The following is a 19,281-nucleotide window of genomic DNA, read 5'->3' as shown; positions in this document are numbered from 1 at the left end:
AATAATTTCACAAAACCTGAACCTTATTTCCTGACATCATTCAGGCACAGGTGTTAGATACACAAACACACACACACATTTTGAAACAAATTTATTAACACATATTAGTAATACAAACCTCACCCCCAGACACAGCGGTTAGGAAGTGGACCTGTAATTGCGAGGTTGCCGGTTGGAAAGCACCGTCCCCCATACACTGCTCACCACGGGTGATAGGTTCATTGCAGAGGACAAATTTCATTGTGTCCACCATGTGCTGTACTGCAGTGTTTCACAATCGCTTCACCTCATATGCTGGTTAAGAACACACACACAAAAAGACACACACATGCACACATTTTAAATTTAAGATCTTGTGGACCAATGAGAAATTAAAAAAATTATAAAATCCTTGCACTAAACCCAAACCTTAACCGGAGGGACATAGGTAGTTAGAAACACACACACACAGCAGCAGCTGTAGAGAGCTACTGAGAGATTGATGTTTTGAAACCCAGTATGCGGGACACAGTGACAAACCAGCTGAGACATGTTTCTTTTGAGTGTCTGGTCATGTGACAGCATGTTTTGTATTTCCAGCGTGTTTGTGTATAGCAAGATCTTTGTGCTTGAGCGCATGTCTGCGTGTGTGTGTCGATTGAGACATCCCTTTTGACTTCCTGGAATGCGGTCCGTCCGGCCTGCTCGCGGCTCATCGTCGCGCTGTGTGCCGTCAGTCGCTCTGCCTCGCGGCCCCGGCCGCATTGTGAGGGCCACCTGCACGCTGCGGTTGGTTGGAGTTGTGCTGACGGAACGCTGACTCCAACCAGCCGGCACAATGTGACCGTCCGAGGGCGCGACCGTGCCTGCATCTGTGCAGCGGTGCGCTTGGCCTCGCGCTTTTCACAGAAGCGACCATGGCAGAACGCCTACCGCATACAGTAACCCCATTCCCCATTTCGTAAACAACAAATCAGCTCAGCGTAATGGGTGTACAACTGCTATTCATAAGAATGCTCCAAACACTCATGCTATGTCAGATATGCATGCTGTTATAGAAACCGTCACATGATCAGAGAATGTTTGCTGTAATGCAAATTATGGGTGCAAAAAGTTTCAGTCACCATGATCAATCTGGTTTCCTTTTCATTCCAAGGAGGGTTTTTGATTCAACACGAACTTGTGTACTTTTAACTTCTTACATTTTCTACAGTTATTCAAATTAATATCTCAAATTATGGTATTTTATTCAGGCATCAAGGCCAATAAAAGACTGGTAAAAGTGTTTTTATACACAATATACTTTTCATGCTGACCAGAATAAATCATTATTTAATCATACATTTCTATCATTACCGACAATTCTTTTCACTACATTCTTATGAAAGAAGTCAAAGTGGACACCACCTAATTAATGGGTGCTACTTACCTATTGGATAAAACACTCGCCTATGAACCTGAAGATTACAAAATCACAGGTTCAAACCCCACTTACTACCATTGTGTCCCTGAACAGGACACAGAAACCCCTGTCTCCAGGTGGACTGTCCCTGTAACTACTGGTTTCAAGCCACTCTGGATAAGGGCGTCTGATAAATGCTGTAAATGTGAATGCAATGTGGACTAATCATAAGCAAACCTTGATCCTCTTCATATGGAAATTAAAAACGTAACATGCCACGTGGATAGGCTCTCCGTGTTGACCTCTTGCATCATTGGATATTAGCATTTGGTGTCTCTACCCAGCCATGTCGCTCGAGTTTGTTGGTGCGCCATGTGTGTCAAACCTCGCTCCGGCTTTTTGGAAACCGCAGGAGACGCCCATATTCCAGCAGTATGGATAAAGCCGCTCTGTTTTAAGCTTAGGTCATGCACGGGCCGTGCAGATCATTTTACAAAAATCATTCCACATCTTAAAAGTAAAGATTAAACCATAATGGCTGGGTGCAATTATAGGAAAATGAACCACACCAGGGTGGTAGCGCTGCCATAATGCAAAGCAGAGGAACACTTTATTTCTGGATTCGTTTCCGGTGCGGAGGTGGCGAGCATCATGTTCTGGACGCACTTTTCCGCAACGAAGAAATCCCTGGTCCTACCTTTATAAACCACCTCAGCCCTCAGTGTCAAAGGGGAGGGGGGGTTGTGCGGGGGAAATGAAACAGCCAATCAAGCCCTGTCCACAGCCCGACGTGCCTAGCCACGCCCGTCTCAGCCCTGCGACGCCTCGCCCAACACGGCTCATATCCCAGTTGCTGCAGCCACGCCCGGCATGCTGCTGAGTGTGCCGCATATGTTTATGCACACGTTTCTGCTAGTGTGAGTGAATACAGGCTTGTGTGAGCGTTAGCAAATGGCTAAGTGTAAAAGAGTAAGTGTGTGTGTGTGTGTGTGTGTGTGTGTGTGTGTGTCTTTGCGAAAGAACCCAGCACAGGAAACCAGATCTTAATGGGAAACACACGTCCGTCTCACTCGCTCCCTCCCTCCCTCTCTGTCTCCATCTACTCTCCGGTCAACCGCAAACGGAGGGCAGCCAGTCAGTCAACTCATCACTATAGTCAGCAAACCTCAGTCACACACATACACACAAAAGCTCACTAAGAGCAGACAGGCCTTGATGACCAGTTATCATCCTGACGCTTCATTGACAGAAGTGGGAGGGGTCCTGGCTGGGGGTGGGGCTACATTCCTCAGTTCAGCTGCACACACACACACACACACCTAGGTACCTAGTTTAACAAACTACTGAGGGTTGAAGAGCAAAATCCCCTATCTCACCCTCTCTCTATGTGTTCGGTTGGAGCTCCGAGGCTCTGTGATTAATTAAGATCCCAAATTTTCCTTAATATCCGACATCTGGCAAGCAGCATCAGCCAAAACCCCACACCCCAAACACACATGGTCTCTCTCACACACACACACACACACACTCAGCTTCATGGCCCTCGCATCAGTACCCTACCCACACTGCAGGTATGTCAGTCGACCGCCTGCCAAAACACACACTCTCTGACCCGCAGCCATTTTGCAGGAGGGCAGAGAGGGTAAATTTCTCAAAAAGAACCTGTGATGTTGGTGCTAGGCTGGCTTCTGCCAGACGGTAACAGCACAACACACACACACACACATTATGAGCTGAACGCATGGCCTGCCGAAGACCCTCCCTGCAGGCCGACTCAGTGTTTCCTGTGCTTTGCTGATTATCAAGCTTCAAATTTCCCCCAAAGTTCCTCGGACCGTAATTCGATGGTTGACCCCAGCACGGCCGGAATTAGTGCACTGATCCAAAAAATTCCTGATAAAGAATTTATTTGCCCTCGTGGGAGTAGGAAGTGCTCATCAGTTGATCTATACATCATATCTTTATGAAGCAAGATAGTCGCTTCCCGACAAAACATTGTGATTGGCCACAACTGTACCTTGTTTTTACTGTTTGCAACACGCCTTCTGCTGCCTATCAAGCTAAGACCTGAAACAGAACTAGAAAGAATTAGACACAGCGGGCCTAGCGCTAAATGCTAATGGTAAAATCTCCGGGTGCCTTTTGAAGTGAACTGAAGTGAACTGCACAGCACACGGTGACGCAACGAAATGTGTCCGCTGCTTTTAACCATCACCCATGGTGAGCAGTGGGCAGCCATGACAGGCGCCCGGGGAGCAGTGTGTGGGGACGGTGCTTTGCTCAGTGGCACCTCAGTGGCACCTTGGCGGATCGGGATTCCAACCCGTAACCTTCTGACTATGGGGCCGCTTCCTTAAAACGCTAGGCCACCACTGCCCCTTTTCCAGTGGGCAGAAGATCATCCGGGACAGCACTGAAGAGTGTGGGGGCGCAATCTGGTCAAAATAGAAGCTCCTAACTAACGAATGAGATGGGAGAGAGGGAAGAGTGACGGCTGTGGTATTAAAACCAAACCCTGGCAGAGTGTGTGTAAGTGTGTATATAATGAGGAGGATAATAGAGTAGTGTGTGTGTGTGTGTGTGTGTGTGTGTGTGTGTGTGTGTGTGTGTGTGTGTGCGTTCGTTCAGCACCGAAGCACATATGGGTTTGATTTTGAACAGCGGTGTGGAGCTGGAGGGATGTGTGAATGTGTTGCAGTGAAGGCGCGTGTGTGCGTGTGTGTGTGTGTGTTTATACTTCAGCTGTCAAACACCATGCTGACCGTTTAAAGACACGATGCCTGGAGATGCAGATGAACACTTTCAGTCCTGACTGCCGGCATTTAGCTGTTTCTGTTCTACGATGACATCATCAAAACCCTCCTCAAAAAAAGGATGTATTTATTGGTGGTAATGTGTGTGTGTGTGTGTGTGTGTGTTTAAATGTGTGCACATGCTCTGAAGAGACTGAAACAATTTCCCCAACTGCAGACAATTAGCAGGAGGTGAAAAATTAGACTCCTGCAAGTTTATAGCTCCAACACACACACACACACACACATTAAACTTATGCATGCTAAACTCAAATCTAAACCAAAGCTCATCCATCTGAAACACGACTATCAATAAAAATCATGCATGTGTCTGTGTCTGTGTGTGTGTGTGTGTGTGTGTGTGTGTGTGTGTGTGTGTGTGTGTGCGGATGTGATGGAACACAGCACATGCTCCCTGGAATAAAAGCCACAACCGAAAAAAAAGCTGTTTGCAATTGAAGTAAATGGCAAAGTTGGCTGATTACAACTGAGCCAGAAGGCCCAATTAAACTCATTACTCTTGTGTTTACAGAAGGAAGGAAAGAAATAGAGCGGGAAGGAGGGATAGAGAAAGAAGGGGGTGGTACTGAGAGAGCGATAGGAACAAAATCTGTTCCAACAACGATAAAAATCGGCCACAAAAAAAACAAAAAAAAAATGTTAAAAAACGGTTCCTCGCAACCATCTTCGCCCTGCAGTCTGCAGCCATGCTTCGGCGAGGAGCGGAGAGGAAAGAAAACAAACGTTTCCTGCCGTCGCGATCAGGCCAAGTTTCGTTCGCCGCAACCACACAAGGCTGGGGCGCTCTCAATGGGCTCCGCAGCGGCGGCGCGTCCAGAGAAAACAGCAACGCCGCCGCTCTTTCTCTCATTCTCACACACACATACACGCTTGAAAATGAAGGCCCAGCGTTGGGTGTATTGTTACAGTATATTAAAGAGTGTGTGTGTGTCGGGGTGTGCGACGTTCCGGTCCTACTTCATCTAGAAAGAACCGTGTGCTATTTGATAACGGGCGATGTCTTCAGGCAACCCGAATCACGCGTAAATCACTAAACAAACGTGCCAACGCCCATAAAAAACGGAGAGTGATGTTCCTTTGGGTGCTGTTACAGAGATGACAACATGTTAGGAGCCTCCCGGAAAATGTCTGAGAATCGGAGGAGGGCGCCGAGTATCGTGCTCGTGGTCCTCCAACATTCTAGAACAATCGTAATGAGTGGTCATGACTTACATGGGCATCTGGGCACACGACCAAAGACTCACGTCCTCAGGGGGCACCAAGCAAACACCTCCCACTTCCTTAAGAGTTCCATTCATAAATCATTTGTAGAAATGCATATGGACAAAATACAATACACAAGAAGCTAACATGATGGACATCAATGTTCATTATCTAATATTAACAATTAAAATGAACAATTATTAACAATGAACTAATATAATTGTTTGCACTAAAGTTTTTAAGAATAATGAAGATAAGTAAGTTTTTAAGTTTAAGTGAGGTGATTGTCACATGTGATACACAGCAGCACAGCACACGGTGCACACAGTGAAATTTGTCCTCTGCATTTAACCCATCACCCTGAGTGAGCAGTGGGCAGCCATGACAGGCGCCCGGGGAGCAGTGTGTGGGGACGGTGCTTTGCTCAGTGGCACCTTGGCAGATCAGGATTCGAACCGGCAACCTTCTGATTATGGGGCCGCTTCCTTAACCGCTAGGCCACCACTGCCTCAAGGGATGAGGGATGAATTGGTATAAGTGATTATAATACCTGCATTGTGCATCATGTGGCAGTGGTGGCCTAGCGAGTAAGGAAACAGACCCATAATCGAAAAGTTGCCGGTTCGAATCAGTCAGTGGCATACTGCCGTGCCACTGAGCTCCCTGGGGGCCTGTCATGGCTTCCCACTGCTCCCTCATTTCGTTGTGTGCACTGGGTGCTGTGTGTCAAACGTGACAACTAATGGCTTTCGCTTCACTCTCACTTGTCTTAATTTTGTAATCAGGGTGGTAGTAACTTAGAAGCCTAGACACTTGCCTGTGAATCAGAAGACCACAAAGCCACAGGTTCAAACCCCACTTACCACCATTGTGTCCCTGAGCAAGACACTTAACCCTGAGTGTCTCCAGGGGGACTATTCCTGTAACTACTGATTGTAAGTCGCTCTGTATAAGGGCTGTAAATGCTGTAAATGAATAAGGCCTACAAAACTATAACAATTATTATAACAATTTCTTGTTGTTTTACACACAGATATCAGATTATATTTAAACTCTGATTAGATTTTAGGGCTTCGCCTATGCTGATGTCAGGTTTTATGTTGGCTATTAAGATGACTTTTAAGCATTCTTTTTTAAGCAGCATTGATCTGGTTTGTAACCCAGTTTAACCATGATACATGATATTTTCTATCCTAAATGTGATTAGCCGTTTGTTTCTTGATTCTCCTGTGGCTCTTTTCTTATTAGATTTGCCACAGTCCTATCCTCTGACAATGCACACACTCACACACACTCACACACACCTGCACAGGCTCACAGACATGCACAGACTTGTGGGTGAAAGATCAGAGGGAATGGGGGAGGGGGTCCCAGAATTGCACCGAGTTCAGGGGAAGTGACCCATAACCTTTGACCCCTATTACACAAAGGCAAGCCAGTCACAGAACATTCAGTTGTATGTGGCTTCTTGTGTGTGTGTGTGTTTCTGAGCCTGATCAAACAAAGTCAAAACACCCAAGTTTATGAAAAAATACACACACAGGTGAGTGTGTGTGTGTGTGTGTGAGAGGTATGCAGACAGCTTGTCACCAGATGAGCTAAGAGAGACATCTCACTCATATCCACACAACTATGGCACATTCCTGTCATCACCTATAAACACACACACACACACAGTTCTTCAACCTTCACATTCCTCATCAAGTTGCAACTAAATTAGCAAACCCAAGAAAAACAGCAAAGAAGGCCGAACATGGCTCTCGGGAAAGAGCTTTCACCAATTCAAATTTCAACGGCCAGAAAGCAAATTACATTTTTACTTTCTAACACCTGCCAATTGTTCACCTTGTAAAAAAAAAGAGGTGTTAACACAGTAATTCTGGATACTGTTGGGGCTGTACTGCAATGTTCTTATCTAACCTTCAGCATCATGCTGAAGATTCCAATCAGTGGAATTCCAAACATTCCACAGAGAAACAGTGCAGAGTACATTTGTAATGGAATGTAACCTCATTTTACTGCTTCATTAAAAATGCCATGGTCAAGAGGCAACAAAAATGATAATTATTTCATTAAAGGCAGAAAAGGTGTCCCTATTATGTATATTGGGGACGCAATTTTCAAACAGCTGCTAAGCGTGGTGCTACATGCTAATTGTGGCTAATGTTTGCTAGTGTAAGGTCAAAGACGCGCTTCCGATTAACATTAATAAACCTTTAAAGTCAGAGAAAACCACAATCTTTAATGGTCTTTAATGTTCTTTTAATGTGCATGTGATGTATTGACAAGCTCGGGTTTAAATCATCCAGAATGAGGAAGTAATGAGTGTGAGAGCTGTTTGTACAACATCGTTGCGTTCTGGCTGACTGAAATGATCTCACGCCAACAAAAAGGGCTGTTAGGTTCAAAATACAGATAACTATCTGTTTTATCTATTTATGTAAATCCCGAAGATGCCTGACCAAACACTAGCGAACAGGCTTCGCGCTTAGCATGTAGCGCTGCGCTTAGCACAAGTTCAAGTTATAACGTGGGCTCATATTCACCACAGAGTTCTAGCTTTAAGAACTGCACATAGTATTTTTGTTCTATTTACTCTTCTATTTTCACTGGACCAATGTAAATGATTTGAGGTTGGTCTACTCAGTAATGATGCTCGGTAGATATTTGATACTAGACTGTATATCATGTGGACAGCATACAATAAGGACCCGGAGCCTCTCAATCATAAAATGTTTTTGCAAAACATGCACTTTGTAATATGAGCAAGTACACACAGGGTTGTTTTATTAACCAAAATGAGCTGGCACGACCAGAACACGTTTTCTAACTCCATCCAGCTGCAGGAGCCTGGCTGACCGGCCTCTATCTGTTGCATGTTCCAGTGTTTAGGTCTGCAGGAGAGCTTTCGCTTTCTGGCAATTAACCAACTATCATCCCTGATCTGCACTAGTTGACGGTTAAGGTATTTTATTTCATCATTACTCATGACCCACCACTGACACCTTTCACGTGCACACGACAACTGCAGGAACTTTTCTCTCACACACACACACACACACGACAACAATGACCATTGTGTGTGCACGCATCACTACAGTGTTACTATAGCACATGTTCTGGCTCAACTACCGTTGCACCGTCTACTTTATCACCACTGTACAAGCAGGCTTGATTAGATCGTGTAATTTACCACAAAACACGATAGCATTTTTAAAAATTGCCTGCCTATCTCCGGACGCATCATAATTATTTACGACAGCACATAAGGGCAGCATTCTAGTTTTTTGTAAAACTGCCCAGAATTAAATAGACATTATTGCTTACTACCTGAAGAGAATAATTGCTTAATTGATTTGCATGTATTATAGAGTTCATTGTAAAGTGAAAAAGGAGTTTTGATGCATTGGTAATGTAACGAGAGCAGTATACACAAGTCAGAGTGGTAGCAAGTTGGGGAAGTGTGTTTGTGAAGTCTCACAGTCTCAAGATGGCAAAAACACAAGGTTTTCGCCAAGCGGATTTGTATGAATGCCCAGCAGATCAGTGTATCACTCACCCATTAGAGGTGCCAAGGGACAGCGAGGCCAGAGAGGAGCTCAGCTTCCTGCCATCCCACAGCCGCATCTCCTGCTGCCGCATCTGTGTCACAGGGAGAGTTTAAGGCTGCTGACCGACAAACGTTCTGAAGAGCCGAACTTTTATTTTTCCCTGGCTCTTACACACCACTTGTACTGACGACAGGGTCAGGTGCGTTTTAGCAGGAATAGACATGAAATCATGGAATATTTAGCATTTTACATGTGTTATTTCCACTTGCATGTCTTTTTTCCCCCAAAATCTGAAAATTAGATAATAATATCATAATGCTAAAGTTTGTATTATCCAAAGTTGAATGTATTAATTTAATTTAAATTTCAAATATCTGTTTGTGCTCAAAATGTATAAACGGACCATACAATATCAGTATGTAGTGTCATATATGGAAGCACCACATGTTCGATTCTGACTGTGAAACCCCTCAAAAGATTAACAGAATAAATTATACAGAATTATAACCAAGTGGACAGAAATATGAACTTTTAATAGATAAGATGTTAAATCATTTTAATACAATGAAGATAAATTGATGAAATGTTATGCTGATAAATCTGTCAGTAACCTACTGGGTAACTCACTTGCCTATGAAACAGTACAGCCAGGTTCAAACCCCACTTGCTACCATTGTGTCTAATTGAGTAACTACGGATTGTAAGTACATTTACATTTACAGCATTTATCAGACGCCCTTATCCAGAGCGACTTACAATCAGTAGTTACAGGGACAGTCCCCCTGGAGCAACTTAAGGTTAAGTGTCTTGCTCAAGGACACAATGGTAGTAAGTGGGATTTGAACCTGGGTCTCCTGGTTCACAGACGAGTGTCTTACCCACTAGGCTACTACCACCCACTGTAAGTCACTCTGGACAATGGTGTCTGATGCCGGAAGATGTAATAAAATCAAATGTAATTCTGTAACAGTCATTATTGTTTGCAAGTAGTAGCAGGAGATGTGTGTGTGTGTGTGTGTGTGTCTGTTGTGCGCCATTACCTGGTTGAACCCCGTACTCAGTATGTGCTGGTCTCTGACCCAGAGCACGCGGGAGTCCTTATTACTCTGCAGCGCTGCAACAGCCTGGGGGGGGGGAGAGAAAGGAGGGGGACACTTAGAGAAAAGACCCCATAAACACCGCAGCACAAGCACATAAACACACACAAAGGGCCACGGCTGGGTGCGGCACCCGATGGCCGGGCTGGAGCTGTCGGACAGTAAAACGCAAGGCAGAGCTCCTTTAAAACAGCAGGTGCCGAGGGAAGCCACAGTGCAGAATAAAGTGTAACAGAATTACAGATAAGGTTATTTTGTTCTGGACAGATTGCAGGGTTGCCATGCTGTTAGTTAGAGCTGGTCATTTAGTTAGTTATTTCATCCTTCAGGGCTCATCTAAAAGGTTGTTTGGTTTTAATGATGTCTGAACTCACTAATTCCACAATGCTGTTTTAGTTCTGCTTACATACTGATGCTTAGGGTCAGATTTTCCTGGCACACGTGGGGCACATTTGTTAATGTAACATGTCTTCAGGACTTGAAATGAACAGACAGAAACTGAAAGGGGACATCTTGCTTGACTGTGTCATGGAGAGGAGGAACTAACTACCAAATCTGCCGTTTAAAAGCTGTCCATTTCCAGTGTTCTGGACACAACCGGAGTTTGGGGAGGCGCCTAGAAGGTGGTGTGTGGACATTTTGGAGCAAAGAGCTAGCGTGTGCTTGTTTGTGTCTTGTGTTGTGTGTTGGTCCTGGTCTTGTCTGTTATATCACCTCCACGAAAATTATATTCTTTTCCCCGCAGTCCATCTCCATGTAATCTGTCCATGTGCCTACCCTAGACAGGGACGTGACATATGATTGACCAATCGTTGTCTTTCCTGTTAATATGTCATACATCCGGTTTTTGACACATAGCATCCAGCACAGCATCCATCAACTCCCTTTCTCCACCGTTCCCCTCCCTTTTCTACAAAAAACAGCTGCTTCTCTAAGTTCAGGTGTTATCCTAAAGGAACAACTGCAACACAGAATACAACTTTTTTAGGGGGAGGGACAAGGAAAGTGCAAACTCAGGCCAAAGAGCCATTATTAATGGGAGATTATTAAAGCTTTCGACGCCATTAATAAAGACGCACAACAAAATAAACTCTGCATTCTTCAGATGCTCCAGGTCTTGAATCAGTGAGCGCGAAAGTCCCTGAGCTCGGGGGGTCATCGCACGGTCAGCCAGGGCCGGTGCGGTCTTTTCCTCCAGCCGCCGCGTTTCAAAGAGATTAGTGGGCTTCAGAGCCACGGGCCTTCATCTGGCTGCTTCACCTTCCTCCAAAAAAGATCCCGTCAGCATTGATGGACACAGGTCCTTCGCGGTGATTTGTTCATCCCCTGGTTGCCGTATAGTATTCCATATATTCTATTGTTCCTTCACAGCCATGATGTTCCCTTGAGCTACTCTGTCTTCCTAGCATTCAACCTGGACAGGCCTGCCATGTGTAGTGATTAATCCTTCAGTTTTGAAGGATCAATTCAGACCAAGATCAAGCAGGTTAGGTGAAGGGGCAATGCTAAATAGCTTCCTTGTCCAGGGGTGTCTGAGAGGTCTGAGAATAGATCCGTGAGCCTCTTTATCACCAGGCCTGCTGTTTCTGGAACTGGGATAGGCTGTGATGGGTTCGGCCAGGCAGTGTTGCTTTCTGTCGGTCAGACAGATCAGGGCCCTTTTCTTACTTTCGACTAAAAAAAAGCTTCACACTGACGAAGAATTCATCACAGACCATCACCATGAAGTGCAGGGATCTTCTAACATGATTTTCTGTCCTTTTCTAGAGCCAATGAAATTCCAACCTGCATGGCTTTATAACCTGCCACACTCATTGCTGGGCCATTAAAAAACACCTCCAACTAATGTAGGGATGGAGTGGAGACTTTTTGGCGGCCGTTCCTCCAGGACCAGGGTTGTAAAACACTGACCTATGATCCCTTCATGAAATGTGTATAACTAATGAAGAAAATATTACAAAATCTGAATATGATCAGTACTGTTTGGGGTTTTTTTTCAACAATAGTGAAAAACATCACTGCTGCCTCCTGTTCCTCTGTCAGTTTATACTGTTTACTGATACTGATACTGATACTGTATACACTGTATACAGAACAGGCCAAAAGTTTGGACACACCTTCTCATTCAATGTGTTTCTTTTATTATCATGACTATTTACGTTGATAGGTTCTCACTGAAGGCATCAAAACTATGAATGAACACATGTGGAGTTATGTACTTAACAAAAAAAAGGTGAAATAACTGAAAACATGTTTTATATTCTAGTTTCTTTGCTCAGATTACTGCTTTGCACACTCTTGGCATTCTCTCGATGAGCTTCAAGAGGTCGTCACCTGAAATGCTTTTCCAACAGTCTTGAAGGAGTTCCCAGAGGTGTTTAGCACTTGTTGGCCCCTTTGCCTTCACTCTGCAGTCCAGCTCACCCCAAACCATCTTGACTGGGTTCACTTTTTGTTAACTCCACATGTGTTCATTCAGTGAGAATCTATCAACGTAAATGGTCATGAAAATAAAGAAAACACATGGAATGAGAAGGTGTGTCCAAACTTTTGGCCTGTGCTGTATACTGTATTACCAGTGGAAGAACCACAATATATTTACATCAATTTGTCCCACCTCTAGTGTGTAACAAAGTAATTTTGAGAACTTAAAAGAGAGTGTATAACCATAAGGAAGAAAGAACTGAAGGACGTGTGTTTATTATTATTTGTATTAAACTCGGCATTTGTATGTGGACAGCAAAGAAAGAGAGTTTCAATTGTACGGAGAAATGTAATTTCTTCTGCACATATGACAATAAACGCTTTGAATCCTTGAATCCTAACCTGAAAAACAGAACATGTGCGTCACTCCGAATTGAATGTTGATTCACCCACAGGCCGACGGATCAGGTGTCTCCGTACACATATGGAACATTTTCTCTCTACCCCGAACCCCATCCTCCCTCCGTGTGTTCTGTAGCTCTGCCAGCCCCTTAAATATCTCAGGCTCAGTAAAAGTTCATTCTTTCCCCACAGTGTAAAACTTTCCTCTTCTGTTCATCTCATCCCTCGGTGTGTGTGCGCGCACCTTTTCTCCGTGGCATTCGTTCAGGATAATGAATTCATCTGATCGCAGTCTTCATTGGTGAGGATCATTGGTGTGTGTGTGTGTGTGTGTGTGTGTGTTTTCCAATCATGACTCACTCTCTGCCGCCTTCTTTTAATCAGAATCTTAATGCATTAAATTCATATCAGGTTTACTGCACCAGTGGCAGGAACCTCCGCACCAGAACACAGCGCTGCTTTTCTTCACCCTCTCCGTCCACACTGAGGGTCTATTTTCCCTTCAAGATATTTATTGAAAAAAGGAACGGACAGATTGAGTGATACAGAGGGAAGAAAAGAACACAGCAGCCATTTATTCTTTCATTTCCTCTCCTGACTGCTGCAGCAGCTCCAGCGTTCATCAGAAACATCTGTTCTGCCCTCCCCGACTGCACGTGCACGGAAAACGCAACGCTCACATCGTAATTGTCCTCTTAACCATGGATTAGAAAAAACTTTTCCAATTTGGTTAGTTCCACGCTTTTAGTTTTGCTTCTAGTTTTGGCAATGCAAAGATCCTCATCATCATTGACACTACCAGCTAATTTTTCGTATAATCAATTTAACGTGATAATCCACTTATTTGTAACACAAAATTTGATTCAAAGCTCTGTGAGGCGCTGACAAGTAAATCCATTCTGCAATGATATATACTGTAAATACTGTAATCTAGCATTGAAAATAGTTCTTTTAATCTTTGCTCATAGCACACACCATCTTCAAACAGTTGATTCATAATATCAGTCATCCTCCCGACACACAGTCTTCACAACGTGTTCCTCACAATGCACATAAATACACAAAGCACTCGTAAAACATTTATAATGCAATTATGTATTTGGAATGCAAATTTTAAAGCATGCATTGCCCTTGCAATGCCCTGAAACACACCAGCTCAAGTTTCACCTCTGTGATCGGCAAATTAATATGTACGTTTGATCAAAAGGGATTAAACACAACTAGATCTGGCATTACATGGGTTTAGTAGTGGGTGGTAGTAGCCTAGTGGGTAACACACTCGCCTATGAACCAGAAGACCCGGGTTCGAATCCCACTTACTACCATTGTGTCCCTGAGCAAGACACTTAACCCTAAGTTGCTCCAGGGAGACTGTCCCTGTAACTACTGATTGTAAGTCGCTCTGGATAAGGGCATCTGATAAATGCTGTAAATGTAAAATGTAATGCACCCTAAACCAGCCAATCAGAACTGAGTGCTTACCCAGATCGTGGTATGATAATTAATAATGTTGCTGTTTACTTGGCCAGGTCATTTCACCAGGGTATCATTATTTAGATATTATGGAATAAAATGGTGGAACCTATCATATGACATATGACTTGTCTTGGTCTTGACTCCAATTTGAACCCCGAGACTTGTGTCTTAAAGACGTCTGGTATGTACACACTCCACGCATTCGGAAAGCCACAGATGCAAATATATGTGTGTCCTGCCGTCTGTCTCCTCATGTGTTGTATTTAGGCAAGTGTAGACTTCAGTGTGTGTGTGTGTGTGTGTGTGTGTGTGTGTGCACACGCTTGCTGTTCTCACCGGTGTTGGTTTTCAGGCCTGGCATTTGTCTGGCCAGAGACTCTGATTTTATTTCCTGAAGGTTCTTCCCCTTCATTATGCCTGACCAATGTCCATGAATGCATGCATATATACACACAGACAGACACACACACACACACACACACACACACACACACACACACACACACACTTATAAGTGCAGGAACGGAGACACACACAAAACACACATGGACATTAAGATGCTTGTTAATTACATGCATGTACATCACACACTATATTACAGTGAGAAAAAAACTACTTGCACTTACACACACCAGACAATGTGTGTGTCTGTGTGTCTGTGGTGTGTGTGTCAGCACAGAGGGGGCTGTGTTTGTGATCAGTCTCCTGGTTTTTCCAACCTCACTTACGTGGCACTTTCAGAAATAGTCTGCGGTCTACACACACACACACACACACACACACACACACACACACACACACACACACACACACAAGAGATGGCGATGTCATTTTGAGGTATATGAGTTCTCCCCCCACGAAACGCATGTATGACTTGAATAAGGGTGAGATGACCGGCACACACCTTGCCAAAGGCATATGGTCACCTTCCTGAAATGAACAGCAGCGATCCAGAACCTATAGTCACACACTGTGTGTAAAAACCATCACCGATGGGGATGTCTGCCCACAGCCTATTAGGCTAATCAATTAGAAAATCAACTCCAGATATTTAAACTAGGAACCACCTTTTGCTTTACCCTGATTTTGTAGATTGGAATAAGAGCTGATGCACTTGTCGTCATTATATACATTACAGGCCAGAAGGTTGGTCCCCAATATGATGCTTCCCCCCCCCCAAAAAAAAAGTTTGGAACAAGAATACATGCGAATTAAAAACTATTGGCTGCTAAGCAAGACATCAGGGGTGTGTTTAATGCATTGACCTTCACTTTTGCAAGCTACTTCCAAAAAATGCACCCGATAATGAATCGAATCTGCTGTGGTAGAATCAGAATTTTTTATTTTTTTTTATTTGCACCTATACATTCATATCCATTGAGTTTAACTTGCGATCTGCATTGTTACATTAGACTTCAACAACCTGTCACATTTTTTTTCTATATTTCTTGAAATAAAATTCTGACAAAAACACACATATTGTTTAAGGATTTACATTTTAATACAAGGGTGAGACTGAACGTCTGGCCTTGCAGAGTAAAAAAAACGGATGAACTTGAGCTGTAAGCTGTGAAGGCTTCTCTGTGTCTAGACGATTACAGGCACAAAAAGATATTATATCTCGCATCCTTGCGGTTTTCCAAAGCTATATTTCTGACTATGAAATGGAATGACTGCTAAAATCAACAATCTTAAATAAATGTGACAATACCCCTGAGCTCTGCACATGATGTCACTCTGATTTTCGGAGGTGTGCTCATCATATATAAATGGAAGTGCTCAGTTTGACTCCTCCCTCCACTATGACAAGGTTTATGCTGTTTTGGAGAATCCGTTTAAAAATGTACGTAGAGCCTATAATCACCGCAGCCTCTCATCAGCATGGAGGAGTTCGGCCGGTTTTGAATTTCAGCCGAAAAAGCAGCCGCTCGCTTCTGAACCCGGGGAACTCTGCGCGTGTTTCAAAGGAACGGCGGCTCAGTACAGACAAATTTTACAATCAGGGCCCAAATTCAAAACCATAGGTGTGGGGAAACCAATTTACAAAGAACACCAAATCAGTCAGACAATCTTCTGGTTGAGACCCATTGCTCAGCAAAGGACATGTCTTCTGTTTTAAACACATTACAACAAACAGGCCCTTTTGTGTTTTACTTTTTCTCCAACCCTGCTTGTGTGGCTCGTTTAATATCTTTTTATCCTAGTTGTATTTACTTATTAGTATAGGCTGTCAAGGGGTGGTTGATTCTTACGACTAATGCTTGCTATAATATTTGAAATGATTACAGAGACAAGAGTGGGAACGAGTATGGCATGGGACGCTCGCCCGTACGCGCTGAAGGCGACAGTGGACACGCTTCCCATTCAGTTTGAATGGGGTTGTGTGTCACAAGCTGCTTAACTGAGTTGTGGGTCCGCTGCTTTGTGGCGCTTGCAGCAGCATTTTATTGGAACGTGTTACATATTTAAAATGAATCACGTTCATTTACATATTAGCAGGGCATATTAGCACGGCTAATATGTAATTACAGATAATTACATTATTGTGCCGATGGATGCTGGCCAACATGACCATGGGTTACGAGTCATTTATACATTTTTTACGTCATTTTTCATGGTCAAAGTTTTGTCCCACACCTCATAATTTGCTTTTGTAATCACCGGAAGCTAGTCTCGAGCACTGATTAGAAAATTATCGAGTGAATTGTTGTAAGACATCCTAGTGGCTCGTGATGAGAAGTCATGATAAATATTAATTCATGCGAACATCAGCAGCTCATGTCATCTGTGGAGTGTGTGTGTGTGTGTGTGTGTGTGTCTTAATTAGAAACGTTACAGCTGGCTTTTACTCAGCCACATTATAAAACACAGATAGAGTTAATTTAACAAACAGATGTCTTCTCTCTTACACACACACACACACACACAAAGTAATAGTTCTATAAAATATGTATTAAAATTTGAACTCACTGACAACACAAACACAACACATATAACCCACACCCACCCTCAATAAATCTATATCAGTTAAGGCCTATAACAGAAATGATGTACTGTACTTTAAATCTGTCAGTCTGTCACATACAAACAGAAAAAATAAAAATGCTTCAATAAGGCTTACTTGTAAACAGTCATTGTTGTCCATACTTTATGTCTAGTGTCTACCAGATATACTGGGTTTTATTGTGTATAATGTGTATATTGTCCGTCTGTACTGTCTACTGTCTGCACTGGCACAGTCTGTCTTTGTCTGTCTTTCGTTGTGTATGTAGCATCCTGCTTCTATTAAGGCATAACTAACGAATAACACATTTCAAAACAGTGAATTCTCAATTGTTCACATCACTAATTCACAGAGACCATCACTCACACACACACACACACACACACCTGAGGTTATCAGTGTGTGACTCCAGGTAGTGTTTGTTGATGACTGCATGTGCCGTGATTAGGTGGATAGGTATGTTTTGGTTCAGAAGTGTGAGTAAGTGTGTGTGTGTGTGTGTGTGTGTGTGTGTGTGTGCTTGTATGCGAGTCTGAACTATGATCTCTGTGGTTACATCTGTTGACACTTCTTTGATTTATACCCATTAAAAAATGCTCCTTTAGGAACAACATTGTGTGTGTGTGTGTTCAGTGACAGTATGGGAACTGGGTAAAACTTATAACAGTAATGACCTACTATACATTAAATCTGTCTCTTTCACACACACACACACACACACACACACACACACACACTACTGCAGTGCTATTCAGGTGTGCTCTATGAGGGATACTTTCATGACATACTCATAATTCATTTCATAAATTATATGACATAGCGTGTTGGGGAAGTTCGCGAACATCAGATTCAACAGTTCAGAATTTTAGAATAAACATGCGATAATCTGTCTGCATATTTGGTTTGCAGGTAAATGTGGACATGAGGTGACTATAAGAGATTAGGAATGTGATGTCTGCTGACTGTGGAATTACAAGCAGATAAAATGCAGGAAGCAAGGAGACAGGACCTTGAGCTCAGTGTGGTTAGACTGGGAACATTGATAAGTTGATATTTTGATGGGAAAAAATATTGAGAAGAGGCATTGATAAAGATAAAGCCAATTCAAATTAAATTAGGCAAAGTATTTAATTTTGGCAGTGTCTGGCAACACTGCTTAAGATACTTTGGGTGTGTGATGTTTTGACAAGAGGGTGGTTAAATTGGCCAGAATTAGGAAGGGTGTGTGAGAGCCTTACACACGTTGCTGGACATCTCACATTTTAAAATTGGTTCCAAAATAAGTAAAAAAAATATTGAATTGTTAATACAGTATGCTTGAGAGCTGTCACTCATCACTCTGGACACTTCACAATTTAAACTTACCCCGCCAAACCCTGCACCCCCGTCTCAATATTTCTATATCCTTCAGTCAAATAAACCTTTCTCTTCACCTCTAAGTCACACACTCCCCTTCGATCCCCTTTCAAACACACACACACACACACACACACACAGACAGAATGATTTGAATGATTTTAACAGACTTTGGGTTACAGTAGGACCCTTAAAAGGCCCTTTTCAATCTCACTTCAAGTGTTCTGGAAAATTCTTTCCACAAAGACGGCATAATGTGTGTGTGTGTGTGAGTGTGAGACACATTTTAAAAGGTTAGACATACACACACATACACACAAAACACACTATACATTAGAAGTAGGGTCACTGTGTAAATTAGAGATTATAAAAGTTCAGTTTAAAACGCCTGTGTGTGTTTCTGTACTTATTTCTTAGTAAAGACCAAATTTCCTCAAATAGAAATAAAAACCTGAAATTAATTAATAATCAGATTAAATGAGCCAAAGATTTAAGGTTATGTGCAGGGTTAGTTTTAGACAAATTATAAATGTGGGTGTGTGTGTGTCCCTCATTCCTGTCCCATAGTGCTGGA

The 19,281-nt window shown here is 43.1% G+C and overlaps 1 protein-coding gene across 1 annotated transcript in view; it reads right to left on the bottom strand.

Annotated features, from left to right (window-relative positions):
* Nucleotides 1–19,281, bottom strand: part of coro7 (coronin 7) — a 66,554-nt gene that overhangs the window by 32,580 nt on the left and 14,693 nt on the right. Inside the window, exons 8-9 of the mRNA XM_028986033.1 lie at nt 9,989–10,072; nt 8,957–9,039 (exon numbers count right to left, since the gene is read on the bottom strand). Of these exons, the coding sequence (XP_028841866.1) occupies nt 8,957–9,039; nt 9,989–10,072 (167 nt within the window). The remainder of the gene's footprint in view (nt 1–8,956; nt 9,040–9,988; nt 10,073–19,281) is intronic.

Source organism: Denticeps clupeoides, chromosome 7, assembly GCF_900700375.1.
Source record: "Denticeps clupeoides chromosome 7, fDenClu1.1, whole genome shotgun sequence".
Lineage (NCBI taxonomy): Eukaryota > Metazoa > Chordata > Actinopteri > Clupeiformes > Denticipitidae > Denticeps > Denticeps clupeoides.
Note: the sequence above shows the minus strand (reverse complement) of the source record. Positions and strands in the feature narration are given on the sequence as shown.